General features: G+C 51.7%; 6 protein-coding genes and 2 non-coding genes across 8 annotated transcripts; 3 read left to right on the top strand and 5 right to left on the bottom strand.

The window, feature by feature from the left end:
* The first annotated feature begins 669 nt into the window (after positions 1-669).
* B0H65DRAFT_t400 lies at positions 670-757 on the top strand. The gene has a single exon. It is a non-coding gene; the product is annotated as a tRNA-Ala (tRNA).
* A 423-nt stretch (positions 758-1,180) lies between these two features.
* Positions 1,181-3,770, bottom strand: B0H65DRAFT_541876 (uncharacterized protein). Its single transcript, XM_062829191.1, has 3 exons — positions 1,729-3,770; positions 1,614-1,665; positions 1,181-1,548 (listed from the first exon to the last, which is right to left on the bottom strand). Exons 1-3 carry the CDS (start codon positions 3,285-3,287, stop codon positions 1,453-1,455), a joined length of 1,707 nt encoding a protein of 568 aa, XP_062678440.1. The 5' UTR covers positions 3,288-3,770; the 3' UTR covers positions 1,181-1,452.
* Positions 3,771-5,235: 1,465 nt separating this feature from the next.
* B0H65DRAFT_475346 (uncharacterized protein) lies at positions 5,236-6,118 on the top strand. The gene is made up of 2 exons (XM_062827303.1): positions 5,236-5,496; positions 5,638-6,118. The coding sequence occupies exons 1-2, from the start codon at positions 5,256-5,258 to the stop codon at positions 5,826-5,828; spliced, it is 432 nt and encodes a 143-aa protein (XP_062678439.1). The 5' UTR covers positions 5,236-5,255; the 3' UTR covers positions 5,829-6,118.
* Positions 6,119-7,617: 1,499 nt separating this feature from the next.
* On the bottom strand, positions 7,618-7,710 carry B0H65DRAFT_t380. The gene has a single exon. It is a non-coding gene; the product is annotated as a tRNA-Glu (tRNA).
* A 323-nt stretch (positions 7,711-8,033) lies between these two features.
* Positions 8,034-9,314, bottom strand: B0H65DRAFT_551821 (Endonuclease/exonuclease/phosphatase; the record flags this gene model as incomplete). Its single annotated transcript, XM_062829847.1, has 1 exon — positions 8,034-9,314. The coding sequence occupies one exon, from the start codon at positions 9,312-9,314 to the stop codon at positions 8,034-8,036; it is 1,281 nt and encodes a 426-aa protein (XP_062678438.1).
* A 1,142-nt stretch (positions 9,315-10,456) lies between these two features.
* B0H65DRAFT_445307 (uncharacterized protein) lies at positions 10,457-11,987 on the top strand (the record flags this gene model as incomplete). Its single annotated transcript, XM_062825734.1, has 3 exons — positions 10,457-10,546; positions 11,420-11,734; positions 11,904-11,987. The coding sequence occupies 3 exons, from the start codon at positions 10,457-10,459 to the stop codon at positions 11,985-11,987; spliced, it is 489 nt and encodes a 162-aa protein (XP_062678437.1).
* A 752-nt stretch (positions 11,988-12,739) lies between these two features.
* On the bottom strand, positions 12,740-14,132 carry B0H65DRAFT_560343 (uncharacterized protein; the record flags this gene model as incomplete). The annotated part of the gene is made up of 3 exons (XM_062830145.1): positions 13,730-14,132; positions 13,028-13,582; positions 12,740-12,990 (listed from the first exon to the last, which is right to left on the bottom strand). The coding sequence occupies exons 1-3, from the start codon at positions 13,944-13,946 to the stop codon at positions 12,740-12,742; spliced, it is 1,023 nt and encodes a 340-aa protein (XP_062678436.1). The 5' UTR covers positions 13,947-14,132.
* A 105-nt stretch (positions 14,133-14,237) lies between these two features.
* Positions 14,238-16,636, bottom strand: B0H65DRAFT_475330 (uncharacterized protein). The gene is made up of 2 exons (XM_062827302.1): positions 15,051-16,636; positions 14,238-14,970 (listed from the first exon to the last, which is right to left on the bottom strand). The coding sequence occupies exons 1-2, from the start codon at positions 16,436-16,438 to the stop codon at positions 14,619-14,621; spliced, it is 1,740 nt and encodes a 579-aa protein (XP_062678435.1). The 5' UTR covers positions 16,439-16,636; the 3' UTR covers positions 14,238-14,618.
* Between the last annotated feature and the right edge of the window lie 1,031 nt (positions 16,637-17,667).

Raw genomic sequence — 17,667 nt, 5'->3', positions numbered from 1 at the left:
GGATGATGATCGGTGTGCATGAGGTGACGTTGGATTCACGTAACGGTAACTGCAGCTTGCAATATCCGATCGATCTTTACCTAACGGTTGTCGCGTGGTTCCACGAGAGGCGTGTGTCGGTTTGATAAAGAATCGTCCGTTTCCTTCGCTCCTTTCCGCCGGAGAGTGTAGTGTGCTTACGATAGTGGTGTCGTGTTAGGTTCGGTATTTCGTTTGTTGTTCCGATGATAAGTCTTCCGGAATCGATTCTTTAAGCCGCGGGCCAGACGGGACGAGAACGGGCTAGAGGTGCGTTAGGCAAGTACGAAGAGCACTGACCGAAATACGTCGTCTTCTCGACGAATTACGGTGAAGAATTGGTGGTTTCAGTTACTGCGGGTGCAAGTTACTGCCGAGACACTATCACCCCCGCATCTGCCATCAAGGTACCTACTGCAGGTGCACCTGCAGATCTGGTTGCCGTCAGAGAGCATGTCTCGACTCGACGTGATGATTAATGCAAGCAGCAAGTCAGTTCTATATTTGTCCCTTTTGTAGCTAGCTGAAGGCCTGAACTGGACTTGGGCTTCCCGTTCGTATACGGTGGGTGTAAGTAAGGGATGGTGAGCGGTTATCCAGGCGGGCAACATAAGCACTAAAAACATCTAGCCTATCAACAGAACATACGATGGGCAATTGGTCTAGGGGTATGATTTTCGCTTCGCATTGTGCAAATGCGCCTTGTGAAAGGTCACCGGTTCGAATCCGGTATTGTCCATTCTTTTTGCTTTTTTGAACAACTCATCCTTCTTAGGCCACAGGCGTTTCTTTGATCGCCAATGACGGTTTTCATTTTTCTCTTACAAATTTTCCTTCCATCCATTTGTTTTGCCGTTTTGATGGAGGTTGGTGGGCTGGACTGGACTGGAACTCCTTACACTGACCTTGCAGTGCTATGGTTTCCTAGCCATCGAAGACAGAACACTCGTACCGGATAGGAAAGGAGATCCGTGTCGTAGTTGGTTGTGTGATTGAGAAGGCATTGAGTGACGACTTCCATTCGAAAGGGGTATGATTATTTGGTCAGTTTCCGCCTTCGTTGACTTGCATTCTTCACAATCCGCGCGATCAAAGCAGCACGGAGCTCGTGGGAGCTTCAAGAAACGGAGAAAACATGGTAGTGGAACATAAACAGGTATTTAGTCAAACAAATGTGCCAACTGTAACACTGCTTTCTCCTATCCTAGCCTTGCCATGACGCCGGTTCCCTCTGCTTGAATTTCCTTCCTTTTTCTACACCCCTCTCCTGAATGAAGTTGAAGACGACGATATCAAACCGATGGTCTCAATGCAAAGTACATTGTCTTTTGGAAGAGAAGTCGAGCTAGGAGACAGACGTTTCTCCAATCAAGACGCCAACCCACAAACCCTGCCCCCCTCGGCCAAACTTTTCCAGCCTTGAACATCCTTCTTTCACAGAGGCTTGGGATCAGCTCCGTGCAGGTTCCTAGCCCACCTCGGCAGTTTCCTATCCCGCTCGTAGATGAAGCCGCAGTTATTGCAGAGTGACTGTGAAGCAAGTTCGTTAGCATTATCGCTCGCACTCGACATAAATAGTAGATCAGATCACTCACCCTCGGTCCATAAGGTCCATCCCGAACCGCCCACACACTGGTGCCCCACACCCTACAGCAAGAGCACCTCCAGTTGTTCCGCTCATTATCCGCCAGCGTTCCGCCACCACCATACCCACCACCACCGCCGCCGCCGCCGCCGCCAACATCCGGGGTGTGCCTACCACTAGTCGGCGACAAGCTTCTAAACCTTCTCTTCTTCTTGCTCCTCTCCCCGCGACCCATGCGCTCCTCTTCCTGCTCAATCAGCCCACCAAATCCAAATCCGACGGGCACGCCGCCCGCCATGCCGGTATTGCTGCTGAACCGGGCCGTCTCTCTGCGCAGTCTGCGGATCTGCCTCTCGCGATCGCCCTCGCGCTTCTCGATCTCCTCCTTCGACAGCGTCTCTAGCTTGGGCTCCCAATCCTCCGCCAGATGCTCCGGGTCGTATCGCCAGCCGGCACCTTCGCCGCCCGCGGTGACGGCAGTGTCGTTGGGGAACTCGACACCGCCAACTCCCAGTGCGGTGGTGCCCCAACCGGCTACCAGGCCGCCGGACTCGCAGGCTTCTTTCTTGAGCTTGAGCACAGCCTCGTAGATGGCGTGCGTCATGGCGGGTACCCATTCGCCGTGCAGACCCAGGTCGGCGCAAGTTTGCTTGGCGAAGGCCTCGGCGGTGCCTGGAGGGTGGAGGAGCGACCACTCGAACTTGTCGGTGTAGACTTGCGAGGAGAGGTTGATGTTGAGGTTGATGATGCAGCGGTAGGTGTCGTCGGGGCTAAAGTCGTCGGCGTCTGGGGGGATCGGGGTTGCGGCGGCCGTGATTTCGCCGGTGGATGTTTGGACTGCTGAAGTGCCGTTGGCGGCGGGTGTTGGTGTTGATACGGCGTTACCGTTGACTGCTGGGGTATTGGGGGTTGAGGTCGCGGCTTCGAGCAGGTTGGTGGGCTTGGGAGCCTCGGTTGCTGGACGGTCGCGGTGGGAGTGGAAGAGAGGATGGAGAGCAACACCGGCGTACTCTTCTAGTTGTGTCCTTATTTGCTTGCTGATCTCGGCTATGGTCTGATTCCGGTTAGGAAGGTCCAAATCCTGGACCAGGACAGTCGCAAACTGGTCAGTGGTTATCAAAGTCTCGTGCAAGTTCCACAGAAACGTGTCGCGTAACCGGTATGGGACGGTGGGCTCCTGTGGTTTGAAGAGAGGACTGTTGGGGTCCAGGTTCGCAGCATTCGGAGGGAGAGACGGGGGCGGAGTGTAGGATGGGATATCGAGGTCAATCCGTATAGGAATCAGGGTGAGAGGTAGGCTGGCTTGGGCGAAGTTTTGTTGATCAGATCGTCCCTGGCGAAATCTTCCCATCCAGTCCCGCCAAATGCCTTGTACCTCTACGGGCTCGTGTGTATCCTTCCCAACCTTCTCGGCCGGGTCGGCCTTGACAGTACCGTCGTCGGGCTGTACGCTGCGGAGGCCTGTAGGGCGGCGGCGGCTGCGGGTATTGTCGTCGTCATCGTCGTAGTCGTCGTAGCCATCCTCGGCATAGTTGATGATGGTAGTGCCGCGCTTCGTTGTGCGCGAAAGTGGGTTCGCGGGAGCAGTGCCGGGAAGAACGGGTGTGAGGAGGGAGTTGTTGTAGGTGCGTAACCTCGGCGCATAAGAGGAGAAGACGGATTGTTGGGATTCGGAGCGCGCCATTGTGAAGGGTGGTTCGTGTGGCAGTAACGGTATGATTGTCGTCGACTATGGTAATCTCATGACGGTCGGAAAACTTGGTTGGAAAAGAAGGCAGGCCCAGCACTTGGTGATATATCGCTGAGTTCGTAGATATTTCGTAGCGCTGCCAATTGTTGATGCTCGAACCCGAAGTCGAAGTCGCAAATGGACGCGAGGGAGGACGATAATGCGGCGTTGAGATGCGGGTTGGACGAAGCTGCGTTCGAGCTTGTTTCCGAGGGATGTCTTGCTCTTGTTTGCGATCAAGTGCAAGCTGGTCGATGTAACAGCAAACTAATGGTTCAGGACTCGTGACAATCCAAGGCGCGGTGATTATTGACCTTTCCTCAGAGCGGGTTCCTAATAGGGTTTCGAATTGAAGGACGTCACACAGATTTGTTGGTTGGAGTGGACGCTATCGAGGTGGTGGTTGCCCGTGAAAGTGGGTGGTGAATTTGGGTGGGCGCACCTGCGATCGCCTGCAGTCAAAAACGCGACAAGCACTTTGAGCATGCCGCGCGAGCTAGAAACAGCCTAGCGCCATAGGTGGGTCCTCACTCCCGTCTCGCAAAAAAAGGCTTATGTAATGCAGCGCCCTGGTCAGTGCCAAGATTGTTTTGTTCTGGCCCATTTTGGCAGCCGCCCCCTATCACAAGTCGCAGACTTGCACACTTGAGAAATGACACTTCGTCGTCCATATCGCGAAGATTATCTTTGACTTTAGTCTTTCTGGCTGACCTGAAGCTGATATGGCTCAAAACCAGGGGCAAAGAGACATGCTGTTAGGTACGCCATCTGGAGTCCCGCTGCGCTGCACGGTGGTCCGTTCGGGCAGTTTGCGAATCGGGCAAGCACCACATCCTATCAAGACAACAGCGCCGATGCTCGCTCGCTGGTGCAGGAACATACAAGTAGAATAACACCTTTGCTCGCTGTGCTTCCCAAAACAATACCCCAATCTCAGTACCACACCGTCTTGACCTTGGCTCATCTAGGTAATCTTCTTGGAATTCCGATGGCGGGTTCGTCCGCGCCGTCCTCTTTCTGGACCAGGAAATGCAATTCCCACAGGTCAGGGTCTTGTTGGGGATCTCAGTTTTCGGGACGGCCCGAGAATCCTGGTCAGTTTGGTTCATGGACCCTTCTTCTGCTGACGTCGAATTTCTCTCGTAATATTGTCTCTCTGGTTCACAATGGAACGGAAAGATGGATCACATCCTTCTCCTTTGTCCTTCTTGACAAGGGAAAAAGAAATCTGAGGTCGAAAAGCACATGTGGTGACCTGTTCCGCAGGTCTCATTCGCTGTCACAACCTCCTTTTGTTCTCTGCGCATGATTCACGGCGAACGTTCGGTCACTTACTTGTGATAAGGCCATTCATGGTTTTTTTTTGGTTTTGTCCATGGCGCTTCCTGCACTTGCGGCTCAGATGTCTAGAAAGACATACACTGATACCCGCCCTTTGCTTGCTGCCTAATGATTTAGAAGTCCGTGTATTTCTCTACTCAGCAGAGGCGAGAATGAACTGGTCTTTTCCTCTAGGTTTCGTCCCGTTATTGAGCTTGCTGAAGAAGTATGACGATACTTCCTTTCGTCTCTTGTCCTTGGTCATTCACATGCCACCAACAAGCACTCATATTTGCTTGCTCAGTCATTCATTCATCCCAATCCCAACGCCACAACAAGCACAATCATGAAGCTTCTCGTTTGCTCATGAAGTCCAGTCATGGCCGTAGTCATCCATTCTGTCCCTTCATGGTGTTATCACCAACAGCAACAAACCATAAAACCCACTCACTTGCCTTCTGCTCAAATATATCTCCTCTCCTCCCTCCAGCCCCCCATACTCATTCCACTCCCTCACCACTCCCTCACCACAAACCCACCCCCAAAACAAACCCATCGAAGCCCCTACTACAACCCCAAGAACAAAAAAAAAAAAAAAAAAAAATGACAACCCCAGCCGACCTCGTCCCACCCCCCGAAGGAACCCTCACAACCCCTCAAATCGACGGCATCCGCATCATGCGCAAAACCCTCCTCGGCTCGCCCTCGTACGACGAAGTCTGGCAGACGCTCAGCATGACCTCGGACGCCATCAACCTCGACGTGCCCTCTTTGTTGCTTTGGCAGGAGGAAGGGCAGAAACGAAGAAATGCGTTGTTTTATTTGATTGATGAGGGGGAGGAAGGTTAGTTTTCTCTTTTCTCCGGGAAGTTTTGAACAATTGTCCGTCCGTTGCCGTGTAGATACCTCTAGGCGGGTTGCGGGTTGGGCCTAACATGACAGCGACAGTGAATGGAATGCTAACTGATGAGGGGAAAAAAAATAGCCGTGGCCATGGAAATCTGTCAGATCTTGCTAGATGCCAAAGACGAGGAGACGCTTCAGGAGCTGGTGGATGCGACGTGTTTTATTCATGGCGAGGCGACGACATTCAGGGAGTTGGCGGAGAGGAAAGGGTATGAAAGGATTTTGAGGATGTTGGAAAGGGTTGGCTGTCTTCTCTCTACCTCTACGTAGCATCCGTGCCAGGCCAGAGGGTGGTTTTTGAGGTTTTTAGGTTGGTGGAAGGGAAGGGAATCTATTTGGTGTGTGTGGAGTGGTTTGAGAATGAATGGTCTTGACTCACTCACCTGTCAATGTTCTGTACGGCTGGGGTAGAGGGAGGTGATAGAATGCTAAGCTTGCTGGATGATTTTTTTTGTCTGTTATGTCCCTAGTTCCAATGTAAAATATGAGTGATGTCGTGGTTGAATAGAAATGAAGTCTTGTGAGCGAGTGTCTTGCACGGCACCTAACTTTCGTTCTGAGGATTCTTGTTTTATATCTCTCTCGGAGCATAAGCCATAGCGGCACGGTCGTCGCTCCCGAGAGAAAGGAAGCCTGTTGTAATGCTTGTTGTTAGTAACGAAGGTGAGTTTGTCTGGACAACGGGATGGAGAAATAGGGAGATGGGGAATCAAAGGAAAGGAAGCGCCATCTGTTTACCTATTTTGCTTCATACTTAGTTCACATGGAGATAACACCCACACATGTCTTGTTTGCTTCATGCTCTTCCACTTCCTCAGATTGATATCAGGCATTGAAACGCAAATAAGCAGTCAGACACCTGGGCCAATTCTATGGATCAAGTATGCTTAATGCTATGCAACGCAAGCAATGACTTTGATATCAGCATACCCGACATGGTACTGTGGAAAGATGAACGGCGGGAGGGGAGGAGTACTACTAATCTGGTACAATGTTACGTGTATGAGGGACATCCAGGTAGGTGAGATTCTTGTTCCCTTCAGAAGGCGAAACGTTGGCCTCAAACCTTACGTACACTGTATGTATGTATTATCTGGAGCTGGTAGACCAGGCAATGAAAGGGCATGTTGTACACTTCTTGGAATAACGGGCTAACCGGAACCGAAATCTCCTGTACTTCACAACCCATAGAATTTGTGGCGTGGATCATCGGCGCGTTGTACGCCATGGGCATTGATGAACGGATGATAGCCGAAATAATCAAGTCAACATGTGTTATTGAAGGTCATAGACGCTCGCTTGATGAGCTTGCGCACCGGGTAAGGTCTGACTGGTTGGCGTATTTTTTGCAGAGAGCCCGACAGTGGTTAGAGAACAGAGTGCAAAGAAGTAACACGGAATAATGAAATAATAGACCCGTATTTCCATTGGGTAGCAAAGTGACGACCTTGATATATTACCGCAAGTATATACGTCATCGGCATAGCTGGTGTCTAGCATACAGCTTCCCGACATTCTGAGTGTGATGTGCTTGTATTTCTCCTCTAAGTACCCTGCCGCAGAGATATAGGATGGTGAATAGAACTCGATGAATGAACGTCAGTGGTTGTGAGTTGGCGATGTTATCCTTTGGATAGGTCGGGATGCGGAAAGTGCACGAAGCTCATCCTGTGATACATGGCAAATGAGAAGTCGAAATGGGAGACGAGGCAGGATAATTTTGGCGAATTGGCAGACAAGGACATCACGGGCTGAGTGGACAACGACCAACTCCGAGAAACTACCAAAAGATATAGACGATGTTCTGCTCGCCAGCAGAACTCGGATGTCCACACTATAAACCAATGTCAACCTGTGATAATGGACGCCATAAGACGACCCGTGAGTCAGATAGAGGACGCTGGAAGTGAGAAAGAAGGCAAAACTGAGAAAAAGAACGAGAAACTGGAGAACAACAAAGCTGAAGAGATGAAACGCGCAAAAACGAATGTTGCAGTGAAAAAAAAAGAAGAAAAAAAAGGAAAGCGCGAAGAACCGGATCACTTGAATCGTTTTATCACTCGGATACCGGGAGTCGAACCCGGGGCTGTTGAGAAAGCAGTCACTCCTGGAGAAGTGAGAGTCAACGATGTTACCGCTACACCATACCCGATCCGTATGGAATTCCACGCTTTGTTGAAGACGACGGAACCATTTAGGGTTTATCAATTGGTGTGGATTTGGTGTGGGACTGCGGGTGCTGTTCAGGGTTTATCTGACTCGCGTGGCTGTGGATCTCGACAACCGTTGTTTACTCTTGTGGAGCCCAAGGGTCCGACACTCAGGGGTCCCAAAACCGAGGGCTTGGAGTTTGTGAGAATCAGATGTACGGTCGCAAAAACATCCCAAGGGGATTGTCAGATATTATATGCAAAAGGTAACATTGAGGGATAAGTGGGACATCATACCATGCTCTCTTTGCCTCAGCTAGTACCCTCACAAAGCGATCTTCACCCAAAACGGTACGTGGTCACTCGGACCGCACTCCTGAGGCGTATTAAGTATTCCCGTATCAAGTACGCGTCCGTCGTCCCACAACTGCTTGGAAACAAACACCATATCGACCCTGTCGCAACTGCTCCCCCACTCCCCGTAGTATGAGTAATATGTGTATCTTTTCTCCATGCCATATTTTGCACGGAACACATCCACGGCATCAAGACACTTCTCGTTTGTTTCGTCTTGTGTTCCGACGTAGGCCCCCGCTCGCTTATTGTCTTCCTCGCCGAAGAACTTGGTGTTGAAATCCGCCCTGTCAAAGCAATGTTGTTCGGGGAAAGTTCGGAGGTTGGGGTGTCCGTCAGCAGGTCCTCTGGCTACGTTGACGTCGCCTGCGACGACCACACAGAATCCGCGAGCTTCCAGGGATAGGCATTCGTCTCGGAGCAGGGAATGGAAGGCGAGCTTTCGGTCATGACGAGTCAGGCAGCTGGGATGGGTGTCGCCGGTTAGGGGGCAACGGTACGGTTGCGTTGTGCCGTTGACGGCATAGACATTGAGGAGAGCGAGAGGTTTCGTGGTTAACTCATTCCCATCTAGCCCTTCTGGCGCCCCTCTCATCTCGACAACGCTGACTCTCCCCTCGATATCCCAGTCAACCTCCCGCACAGTAGCAACCCATTTGCGAGCAAAGTCTGTCCTCATTATTGTTCCCACACCGTACATTTTTCCTCCGAAGGCTTTGACATTGTGCTTGTCGCGTGGAAGCACTGCATCGAGAGTGTAGGTACGATCGTCAGACGCATTGTCGGCGGCATTGAGCGGTGTATTCAGAGCAGAGAGTAGTTCTGACAGGAGAGCCGGTCCGTCTTGCAGCTTGATCTTGAGTTCCTGGAGGAAGAGGACTTCGGGCCAGTCATGGCGGGCAAGGAACGCTCGTAGCGAGTATGGCGAACCTAATGATGCTTGTTCTATAGGTGTGTGCAGTCGATAGTTGTTTGGCGGTGCGTCAGTACTCGAGGTCTTTTGCGTCTTGGTGGATTCTGTGAAGATCTTTCTGGTGGAGGGAGTGGACAACAGATAGGCGTTGATGCCGTTGATGTTCCACGAGAACACACGGAACGCATTTCTGCTTGGAGAAGAGCTTCTTGGCTGTTGAAGTGTTGACGAGGCACGGGGGCTATCCAATACTTGGCCTCTTTTTCGCTTCAATGGCGGCGGGCTGACCTCTTTGTTACCGGTTGTTGTGTAGAGACGAGGCCGAGAGTGCTGTGCCATATTGACGCGTATTGTAATATTACAGGAGAGGAAGAAGTTGCTGCGCCAGACGGCAGCCTGCATCTTTGGCCATACAGTGTAGATGGTAGATGCAAGCCAAGGAGAAGCGAGAGCCGTCAAGCTCGGTGAAGATGGCCGAGTCCACGAGAACAACTAGGTCTTTAATGACGATTCAGTACAGTCCAATGGCTGGGGGAGAAAACAGGGAAATTGATTGGTCTTATTGCCATTTCACAACGACCACTTCTTTGTCCCACTCGCGATGTTGACCAGCTTGAAGGAGTAAAGTGCTTGCTCTAGGTAAGTACCACGCCAACGAACTTTCCAGGGCTGGATTGTAGAAGTACTTGCCTGAGATGGCCTACCATTGTCTCCGTACAGCGGAAGGCGTATCTGCAGTGTCAGGCATACCAGGGATACCAGGGGAGGTGGTGACGTCATAGGTGTTGCGTGGGAGAAGGAACACAAAGCATGCTGTTTGGAGGCGCGCTCAGCTTTTCCTAAAAAAATGTGTAAATAAAAGGAAGCAAGGGACCCAGATGGAAATGAAGAGGAGGCAAGTTGAACTTGGCTTGTTGCAAGGTAGAGGAAAGCGCAAATGCCCGGGCTGTACTCTGGTCTTTCCAATTGTGTTCCCGGCAGGCACAAGCAGAGAGATAAGAGATAAGAAGAGGCACCTCGATGTCTGATGTCAACCTCAACCCACCCTGCTCATCTGTTAGCACATGGCTTGAAGGATCGATTTTGTCGGAATTGGGAGGTCTACTAATGGGGCCGCGACCATTCCGACATGATATTTGGCAAAGGTGCGATCCATCTTCTGGCCCAACACTCTAGCCACTGCTCATACCTCTAGGTACGTAGAGGAACCTTCAGTCAACCCGCTGGTCACTGGCAGCTACCTCTAGCGACAATAGCCTCCTGCCACAATAGCCTCCTGCCGTTTTGTATAGATACTGACGGCCTTTGTCAACTGAGTCCCCGCGCGACGACCATCAGTTTGGGATGCCTAATTGCACAGTGCCTGCTCCCACCTACGTCCGTAAAATCGAACATACATCAAGCTCTTAGCAGCATGTGTGTGCAAACTACAAAAGGCTCTGAAAGCATGGTTCAAAATATTCGAGAAATATAAAGCAGACATGGACAGCTGGTCCTTCACCATACCTGCGGCAAGGTCGCGCTTACGAGTTGGAGGCCTGCGAGTACGCAACTATAGAGTAACGGCGTTTGTAAGTTGACTAACGTGAAGCCAGCAAATCAGCTGACGTGCAAAATAGGTTATCGTGGTACAACCAAGGACCGGGGTTAACTGGTTTATGAAACAAAAGAGCAAGAGGATGTGGCGGCAGTTGCTTACCGTTTGCCCATAAGGGTTGTACAAGTACGCCCACTGCCGTATCACAGGCATATCCTCTCGACGAGTAGCGTTCCTCCAGTGTTGAAACCGACGAAAGCCAGGAAGGTGAGAAAGGAAACCTGCAGCTCCAAGCCCCCCTTATTTCACACGGCAAAACAAGAGAAAAGCGTGGGTGGACACAGGTCTACCGGAGGTTGGGGGGTGGGATGTAAGGAGGGAGCTAGACGTGTCATGTTCGCAACACCATCAACAAACCAAGCCAGGACGGCAAGGAAAACCCTTCTTGGTCTCAGATCATCTACAAAGCACATTCTCTCAAGCAAGATAGACTTGATGTAAAATCAACTCTACCAGACTAGAGGTATCTGTTCGTTCATGGTGCAGGGGCATCGAGTCATTCTGCTGACTGTCTGGAAGCTACTCCCCACCTCTGGATTTGTCAATGCAGTCCATGTCTTGTTGACAAGCTCCTTGAGAACAACCATGCTACAGTCACCAGTGTAGGATGCATATCTTGGGTTATCCTATAGATGTTTGGAGAATATGGGGGTTAGTTCGTCAAACGACATTGGCGTATCGTCCGTCTACTTCATCGATGGGAATTCGAAGTTCCTACGTCAGCTTAACCGCACAAGCAGTCTCTCAACCTGAGCCTTCTGCTTCTTTCTCTGTCAATATCCCTCGAAATCACCCCTGCCTCCGTTATAACTTGACCCCCAACTGACCCCAAAATTTTTGGACGTAGGTCAGATACTCAGGAAGAGACACTACCGAAATCAGAGGAACAATGCAAAGAATGCACAGAACCGTTCGCGAAATTCGAGATCGGGTCGTCGTCCCACGCAGAAGCAGGTCAGCGCCTCAAGCACGGCCTCCAAGAGATGTCCAGCAATGGGTGGATAACATCTCTACCTCATGGCTCAGTTCGCCCGGGTATGGTTCTGAATACCAGTCCACAATACCGACCCGACGTCTGTCCTCAACTGCTAGTCGCTACTTCAGTCTCGCGGGGAGCCGCATGGGCCGTCTGCATGGCAACGTCAAGGACCTACCAGCCCAGGTGAACTCGAAAATTCCGAAGTCAGCCAGGCGCCTTCTCAGCCGCCTTGCCAGCCGCCTTCCGAGCTACCTAGTACCAATTGGACGGAGACATATAACCTGTCTAGTAGCAGCCAGGATGAGGCCCGGCTTCGGCAGTCAGAGACTACATACGTCCAGTGTTACGGTAGTATGGCCTCATTCTCGGCGTCAACAAAAGCTACAGTGCAGGCTTCACATACTGCTTCTGTATCAGACAACACTACCCCATCTAAATCTTCCGCCTCCCCTTGAACTCCTATCACTTGCCTGGGCTTACCATCTGTACTCTTCACTTTTCCATCAACACCTAATATCTTATTGTCCATTCTTCGGTATGTTGCCTGGTTTGTCTGGGCCGGTGGCAAGGGCACACTTGTTTATGCCAGGATCTCCTATAATATCAGTCACTTGCCTCCCCCCATGCACGCTATTGTGTTTTACCTGGCTTCTTATTGGAGGTAAAAGCGTTGGACAGCTCCGAAAAGGAACGAAAAAAAAAAAAAAAACCGGATAACTTCAAGGAAGACGTCAATGCTGCGAATTATGGAAGAAGCGCCAGACCATTAAATGAGCAGGATTCACGTTGGCTGTTTACTAGGTAGATTAGATTCCCTGCATCCCTTAGATCTTGTTAGGTATCAAACCACTCGGTCACCTCTGATAGACCCAGTGTCAAAATGATGCACATTGTCACAGAATCCAAGCACATCACCACCCAGAACTTGGCTTCTACAGAAACCACCCCGGTAGGTACGAAAGCACTCGGGGCCTCCTCTCTTTCACGTTTGGGAAACGACCTTTTCTTCTTCATTTACCTAAACCAAGAAAAACCCCCCTATACTCTTGGTGACGTTTTGTCTATAACTCCCCAGGTTCTGTAACCATGCGGAGGAGTCCTCGGCATACCTCTAAGACTACTACAACCATCTGCCTCTACTATTTCTGGACTAGAATACCATTTAACGCAGGACGATTAGTCTCATCATCATGAACCAATGGATCCCATAAAGGAGAGACGGGAGGAAGTTGGCAGGCAGGTAGGTACTAGAAGACGAACTGGAGTGTCAGGTTCAGGTGGTGACGACCGTACAGGCACAGGAGTACCCGGAAGCAGTTGATCCTCCCTTGCTCTTTGTTCTTCCCACTCTAGATCTAGCTCTGGCTCTGGCTCTGGCTCTGGCTCTGGCTCTGGATCTGAGGGAGGATACCAAAGTGGAGTGGCGGGTGCTCCTGGTGCTGGGGGAGTGGAAGGTATGAAAGGTGGGGGGGGTACTAGGTTGATGCCCGTGAGTACCAGGTTGAAGAGTTCGTATCTGTACAGGAGGGCTACTGAATACCTGTAGAGGAGTACTAGGTAGAGAAGGAGTACCAGGTAGAGGTAATGTAGGAGGCGTACTAGCTTGCCGCGCAGCAAGACGAGGAGTCTTCTTGACCACATGCAGTGGAGAAAAGTTAGCGGCTACCAATGGATGAGAACCAGTTGACGTTGACGAAGGAGAAGGAGAAGGAGTTCTAGGTATAGGGGTGCTTATTCGTTGGTGTTTAACCATACGTTCTGTCTCCCTTGCTCTCTCCTCCTCTTCTTCGACTTCTTCCTCTTCCTCTCCCACATCTCCTCGAGCGGGATACAGCTCGCGAAACCGGGTGATCATATCCACCAATTGCTCACAGTTTCTTCCTTCCGCGAGACGCTCAACCGTATATTCCCCATTACCTTCCCCTTGAGGACTGTCGATGTAGCACTTTGGGTACCGGATGATGCGCATGAGCTGCCGCTGGTCTTCTTCCTTCCGGTCCCAGAAGACTTTGATGAGGAGGATTGCTACTTCTGTTTTTGCGGAACGTCAACGTCGAAATTAGCTACGCCCACATCTGCCACTAGCCGCATCCACCAGACCCGTGTTCTCATATCCCACAAGGCCACAGCATGGAAAGTACAGGAACAGTAATATGTCTAGGTACCTAGGGCACTTACTTTCAATCCTCTCATCCACCAAATAATGCAGCAGATTCTTTCTATTGTTATCCCCATCCTGCCACTGTACCAGCTGTACTTGCTTAAGCCCTGTGGCGCTAGCTGTATTCTTCAACAGCTGCCGAACTTCCCAGTTGTATTTTGCGGAGCTGAGGCGGTGGCGCAGGGATCGGAGGGCGGAGATTTGCTCGGGTGTGTACAAGTTGGGGGTGGCCATGATGACGGTCACTTTTAGCTACCTACCGTTCGTGCTGAACACCAGGGAGCAAGTAGGTAGGTTACCGGAGTAAATGGAAGAGAGGTTGGCATGATATAACTTCGTGGGTAGCGGAGGTATCTATGTCTGTGTCAGTGCTATTGGGATGTTGACAAATGACGCGGATTGAGGACTGGTGACTCTATGATGCAAACCGATAAACAACATACTGTTGAGCGGTGCGTGTGATCGTAAGGGGGAAGCGGGAATGTTTTGTCAAGCAGAACAACAATTCGCAACCAGCGTAGTGTCTGACTCTTCAATGGGTATTGTATCGCAGCCTACTAAGTTCAGGGGTCAATCTACCTCAATATTACTTCCTACATACAAATTAGAATTCAGAAATGGTATAAGCGAGGGTATGAAAACAGCAAACATGGACGGGAACCAACAAATTGCCAACCATCTCTTCTTTCCAACCTGCCCTTCCTCCTCCTCCTCTCCAAAATCTCATCATTAGTCCAAGAAAGAAAGAAAAATCATCTAAACGCCCAACAACTCCGTCATTACCAGTCATTAATCATCGATATCATCTCTTCCTTCACTCCTCCCTTTTCTCCCACATTACCATCCCGTATCCCACATCTCCAACTTTCATCCCCATCCCCATCTTCTAACCACAACCCTATCCCATTAAGCAGTCAACTCCAAAATCCCCCACCGCCACCCCTTCAACCCCCTCAAGTCCTCCTCGCCCAACTCCCGTCCCCTCTCCACCTTGGCCGTCAACCTCTTCAGGCGTCTGCTCACCGTCCTCGCCGCCCTCAACGACACCTCGTTCGTGAAGACGTACAACACGGCGAAAACCAGGAAACTCAAACTGGCCAGTCCGGGACGCCGAGCTTGCGAGAGGATCCGGTTGAGCAAGGACTTGGATTTCCGGAAGGCGTATTCGGTTCTGTTTCTGGCGTGATCGCGAGCATGCGCGCCTTTGTCGACGGTGGAAGGGCGGAAGAAAGATTTTACTAGGGGGATGAAGATTGCGCTTTTGGTAGTGGTGTTAGTAACTGAGTACTGGGAGCTCGGGGAAAGGGATGAAATAAGGGAAAGAAGGAAGAAACTCACAAAGCCCCACTCCACAAATACCGCCTCCACCTCGCCTTCTCCCCCCTCCTCACTATCTCCGCCACCCTTCCGCGCAACTCAATCAACTCATCGATCGCCGTGCTGGCCTGATGTCTCAGCTTCTCTTCGATTAACACCGCCTCCTTGCCGCTGTTGCCCGCCGCAATCTTATAGCTGATTTGTCGCCGCTTGCGCTGCAAAGCCATGTACTCCCTCAACGAACACTCGGTTGCTTGCCGGTAGTCGCCCAGTTCCATTTGCGGTGGGTATAGCTCCGTGTCGCCGTAGAGTAGACCTTCTTCGAGTTCGGAGAGCTTTGCGGCGGTTTTGCTGGGTTTGGAAAGGGAGGGATGGGTGTGGCCGTGGCTGTGGCTGTGACCAAGAGGAGGAGGGGAGTGCGCGGCGGGGCCGGGCATCATTTCGATGATGGAGCCGTGGCGGCCCGGGCCGATGGAGGGACGGGTCGTCGGGTTGGTTGCCCCTGGGTTGGATGGGTTGGGTTTGTTGACGGTGGTACTGCCGTTTGGTCTGCTGCTGCTGTTGGGAACGCCATAGTCGCTGTTGCCGGTGCTGCTGCTGTTGCGGGGAGGGAGAGGGCGGAGTGGTTTGGTGTAACCTGGGCTTGGGGGACGTTCGGAGCCGTAACGGGGATTATTGGTGCTGGGACGAGTCCGATCGCGATCAAACCGGTCGCGATCATCCTTGTTGGAGGGAAGGGAGGCCGCGGGACCGGGCATGGATTCGACTACGTCGGGACGGCGGCTGCCACCGCCGATGGCGTTCAAAGAGCCATTGTGGTCGCCGTCCATGCCGCCGTTGATGGGAGCAGGACCGGGAGGTGGACGGCGGGCAAACGAAGGCGAGCGCGGGTCGAGAGGATCCAAAGGAGGAGTTTCCACTTTGATACGGCCGCCGGTGGGAAAGCCACCCGGCATGCCGTCGGGACCATTGGGGCCTGCTGGTGGGTTGTAGTTGCCATAGGAAGGGTTCCGTGAGCCTGGCGGGGAGTGACCGGGGACATAGGACGGCTTGGAAGTGGGAGATACTGGGGCTGGCGGAATTGTCCCCGGTGCTGGGGAGGTGGCTCTTCGTTGTGGTTGCGGTTCACGATCACGGTCACCGGGGCGGTAGGCTGGGTCGGATGGCCGTCTCTTGGGATCCGAGGTGCCATTGGGAGCGGGTCGGTACGGCAGGTCCTTGAGGTTGGACGGAGGAAGCTTGAAAGTGGTTTCGGAGCCATTGGGCTTCTGGATGGTAACCGTATCGTTGTCTGATCGATATGGCAAGCTGGCATCCGACTGGCGCGGATTATACATTTGGTCGCGATCACCGGGGCGCCTTGTTGGCGGAGACATGGTCCGGGTCGCGGGAGGCGGTGGAGGTGGCATTGGATCGGTATGTCGTCAAGTGAGGCTCAACTGCTGGTTGTTCTTTCAAAATAAGTGGTGAGCTAGTGAGTGGATGAAATGGAAGATGAGAACAAGCGGTGTCTGGATGAAAATCACGAGATATTTTATCAATGTTGAGAAGCTCAACAAGCGCCGGAGAGGACGGGGGGACATGAACGGACTTGACCCAGACTTTAGAATCAGTGGAAGCGCTCACGTTACAGTGACACTGGCCGGGAATTTCAAAGGCTGGGAGACGCTGGAAGGGATCCGGACGATGTGACTGGTCCGTTCAGCTGGAACTTGCATGGAAAGTGGGGATTCATCTGAAAGCCTAACCTGAATTGGGTTTTCAGCTGCGACGGGACAGGCACCACAACTGGGAGCTTTGACCACCTTCGATCATCTCTTGAGCTCCGCTTGCCCCAGCTTGATCTGCCGATGGTCTGAGCTCCTGCTGTTTGGTGGAGACTGGGATCCTCTTTTGACGACGTCGAGGTCCTTATCCTCTTCCACGGTTCTCCTTCATCACTTGACTACACCTTTCACAATATTATTGTTAAGGCTCTGGCGTCGGTCTCAAGGGTCTTCAATTACACCACCGATGCTGTGCTCTTTGGTCACCCAATTACAGTGAGATCGTCACCACATGTTTTCGGCACTGCGGTTGTGCCACCGGCATTCGTTTGAGCATCGCACCCTCAGTGACACTCGCCAGTCATCAGTCGCACAATTCGTGGAGTATCAACAGGGCTACTGGACTTAAGTTTCATGTCACAGGTGGCGCAACATGGACGATTTCGACACTTTTCACGATCGATATGAACAACACGAACCTCAAGGGAAAACCAGCAATGTTAAAGCTAACTACCTCAGTCATGTACTAGGTATACTTTAGCAAGCGAATGCCCACAGTCCTGCTGTGAATCCTTTCCCTTCTTCCTGCGCGTTTCGGTGAAAAAAGCACTCACACCACAACCTCATGCAAATCCTACCAATTCTCATCATGGCTCTTCGGAGCTTGGAAACCCACCAGTCAGCCAACCGCCGATTTATTCCAGCCTGAACATGCCTCGGTATTCATGACGATTGGGAATAACCGCCCTTTCCTGAAGCCCCGTGTGCGAACCAGCACAACCAGGTCTGAGCAAAAAAAAGAAGGAAGCATCCAAACCCAGTTCCCACCACTATGATACCGACTCATGGGGCATTCCACAAACGCCAGGAAA

Source organism: Neurospora tetraspora, assembly GCF_033439725.1.
Source record: "Neurospora tetraspora strain CBS 560.94 chromosome Unknown B0H65scaffold_7, whole genome shotgun sequence".
Taxonomy (NCBI): domain Eukaryota; kingdom Fungi; phylum Ascomycota; class Sordariomycetes; order Sordariales; family Sordariaceae; genus Neurospora; species Neurospora tetraspora.
This window is presented reverse-complemented; position numbering and strand designations above follow the sequence as displayed.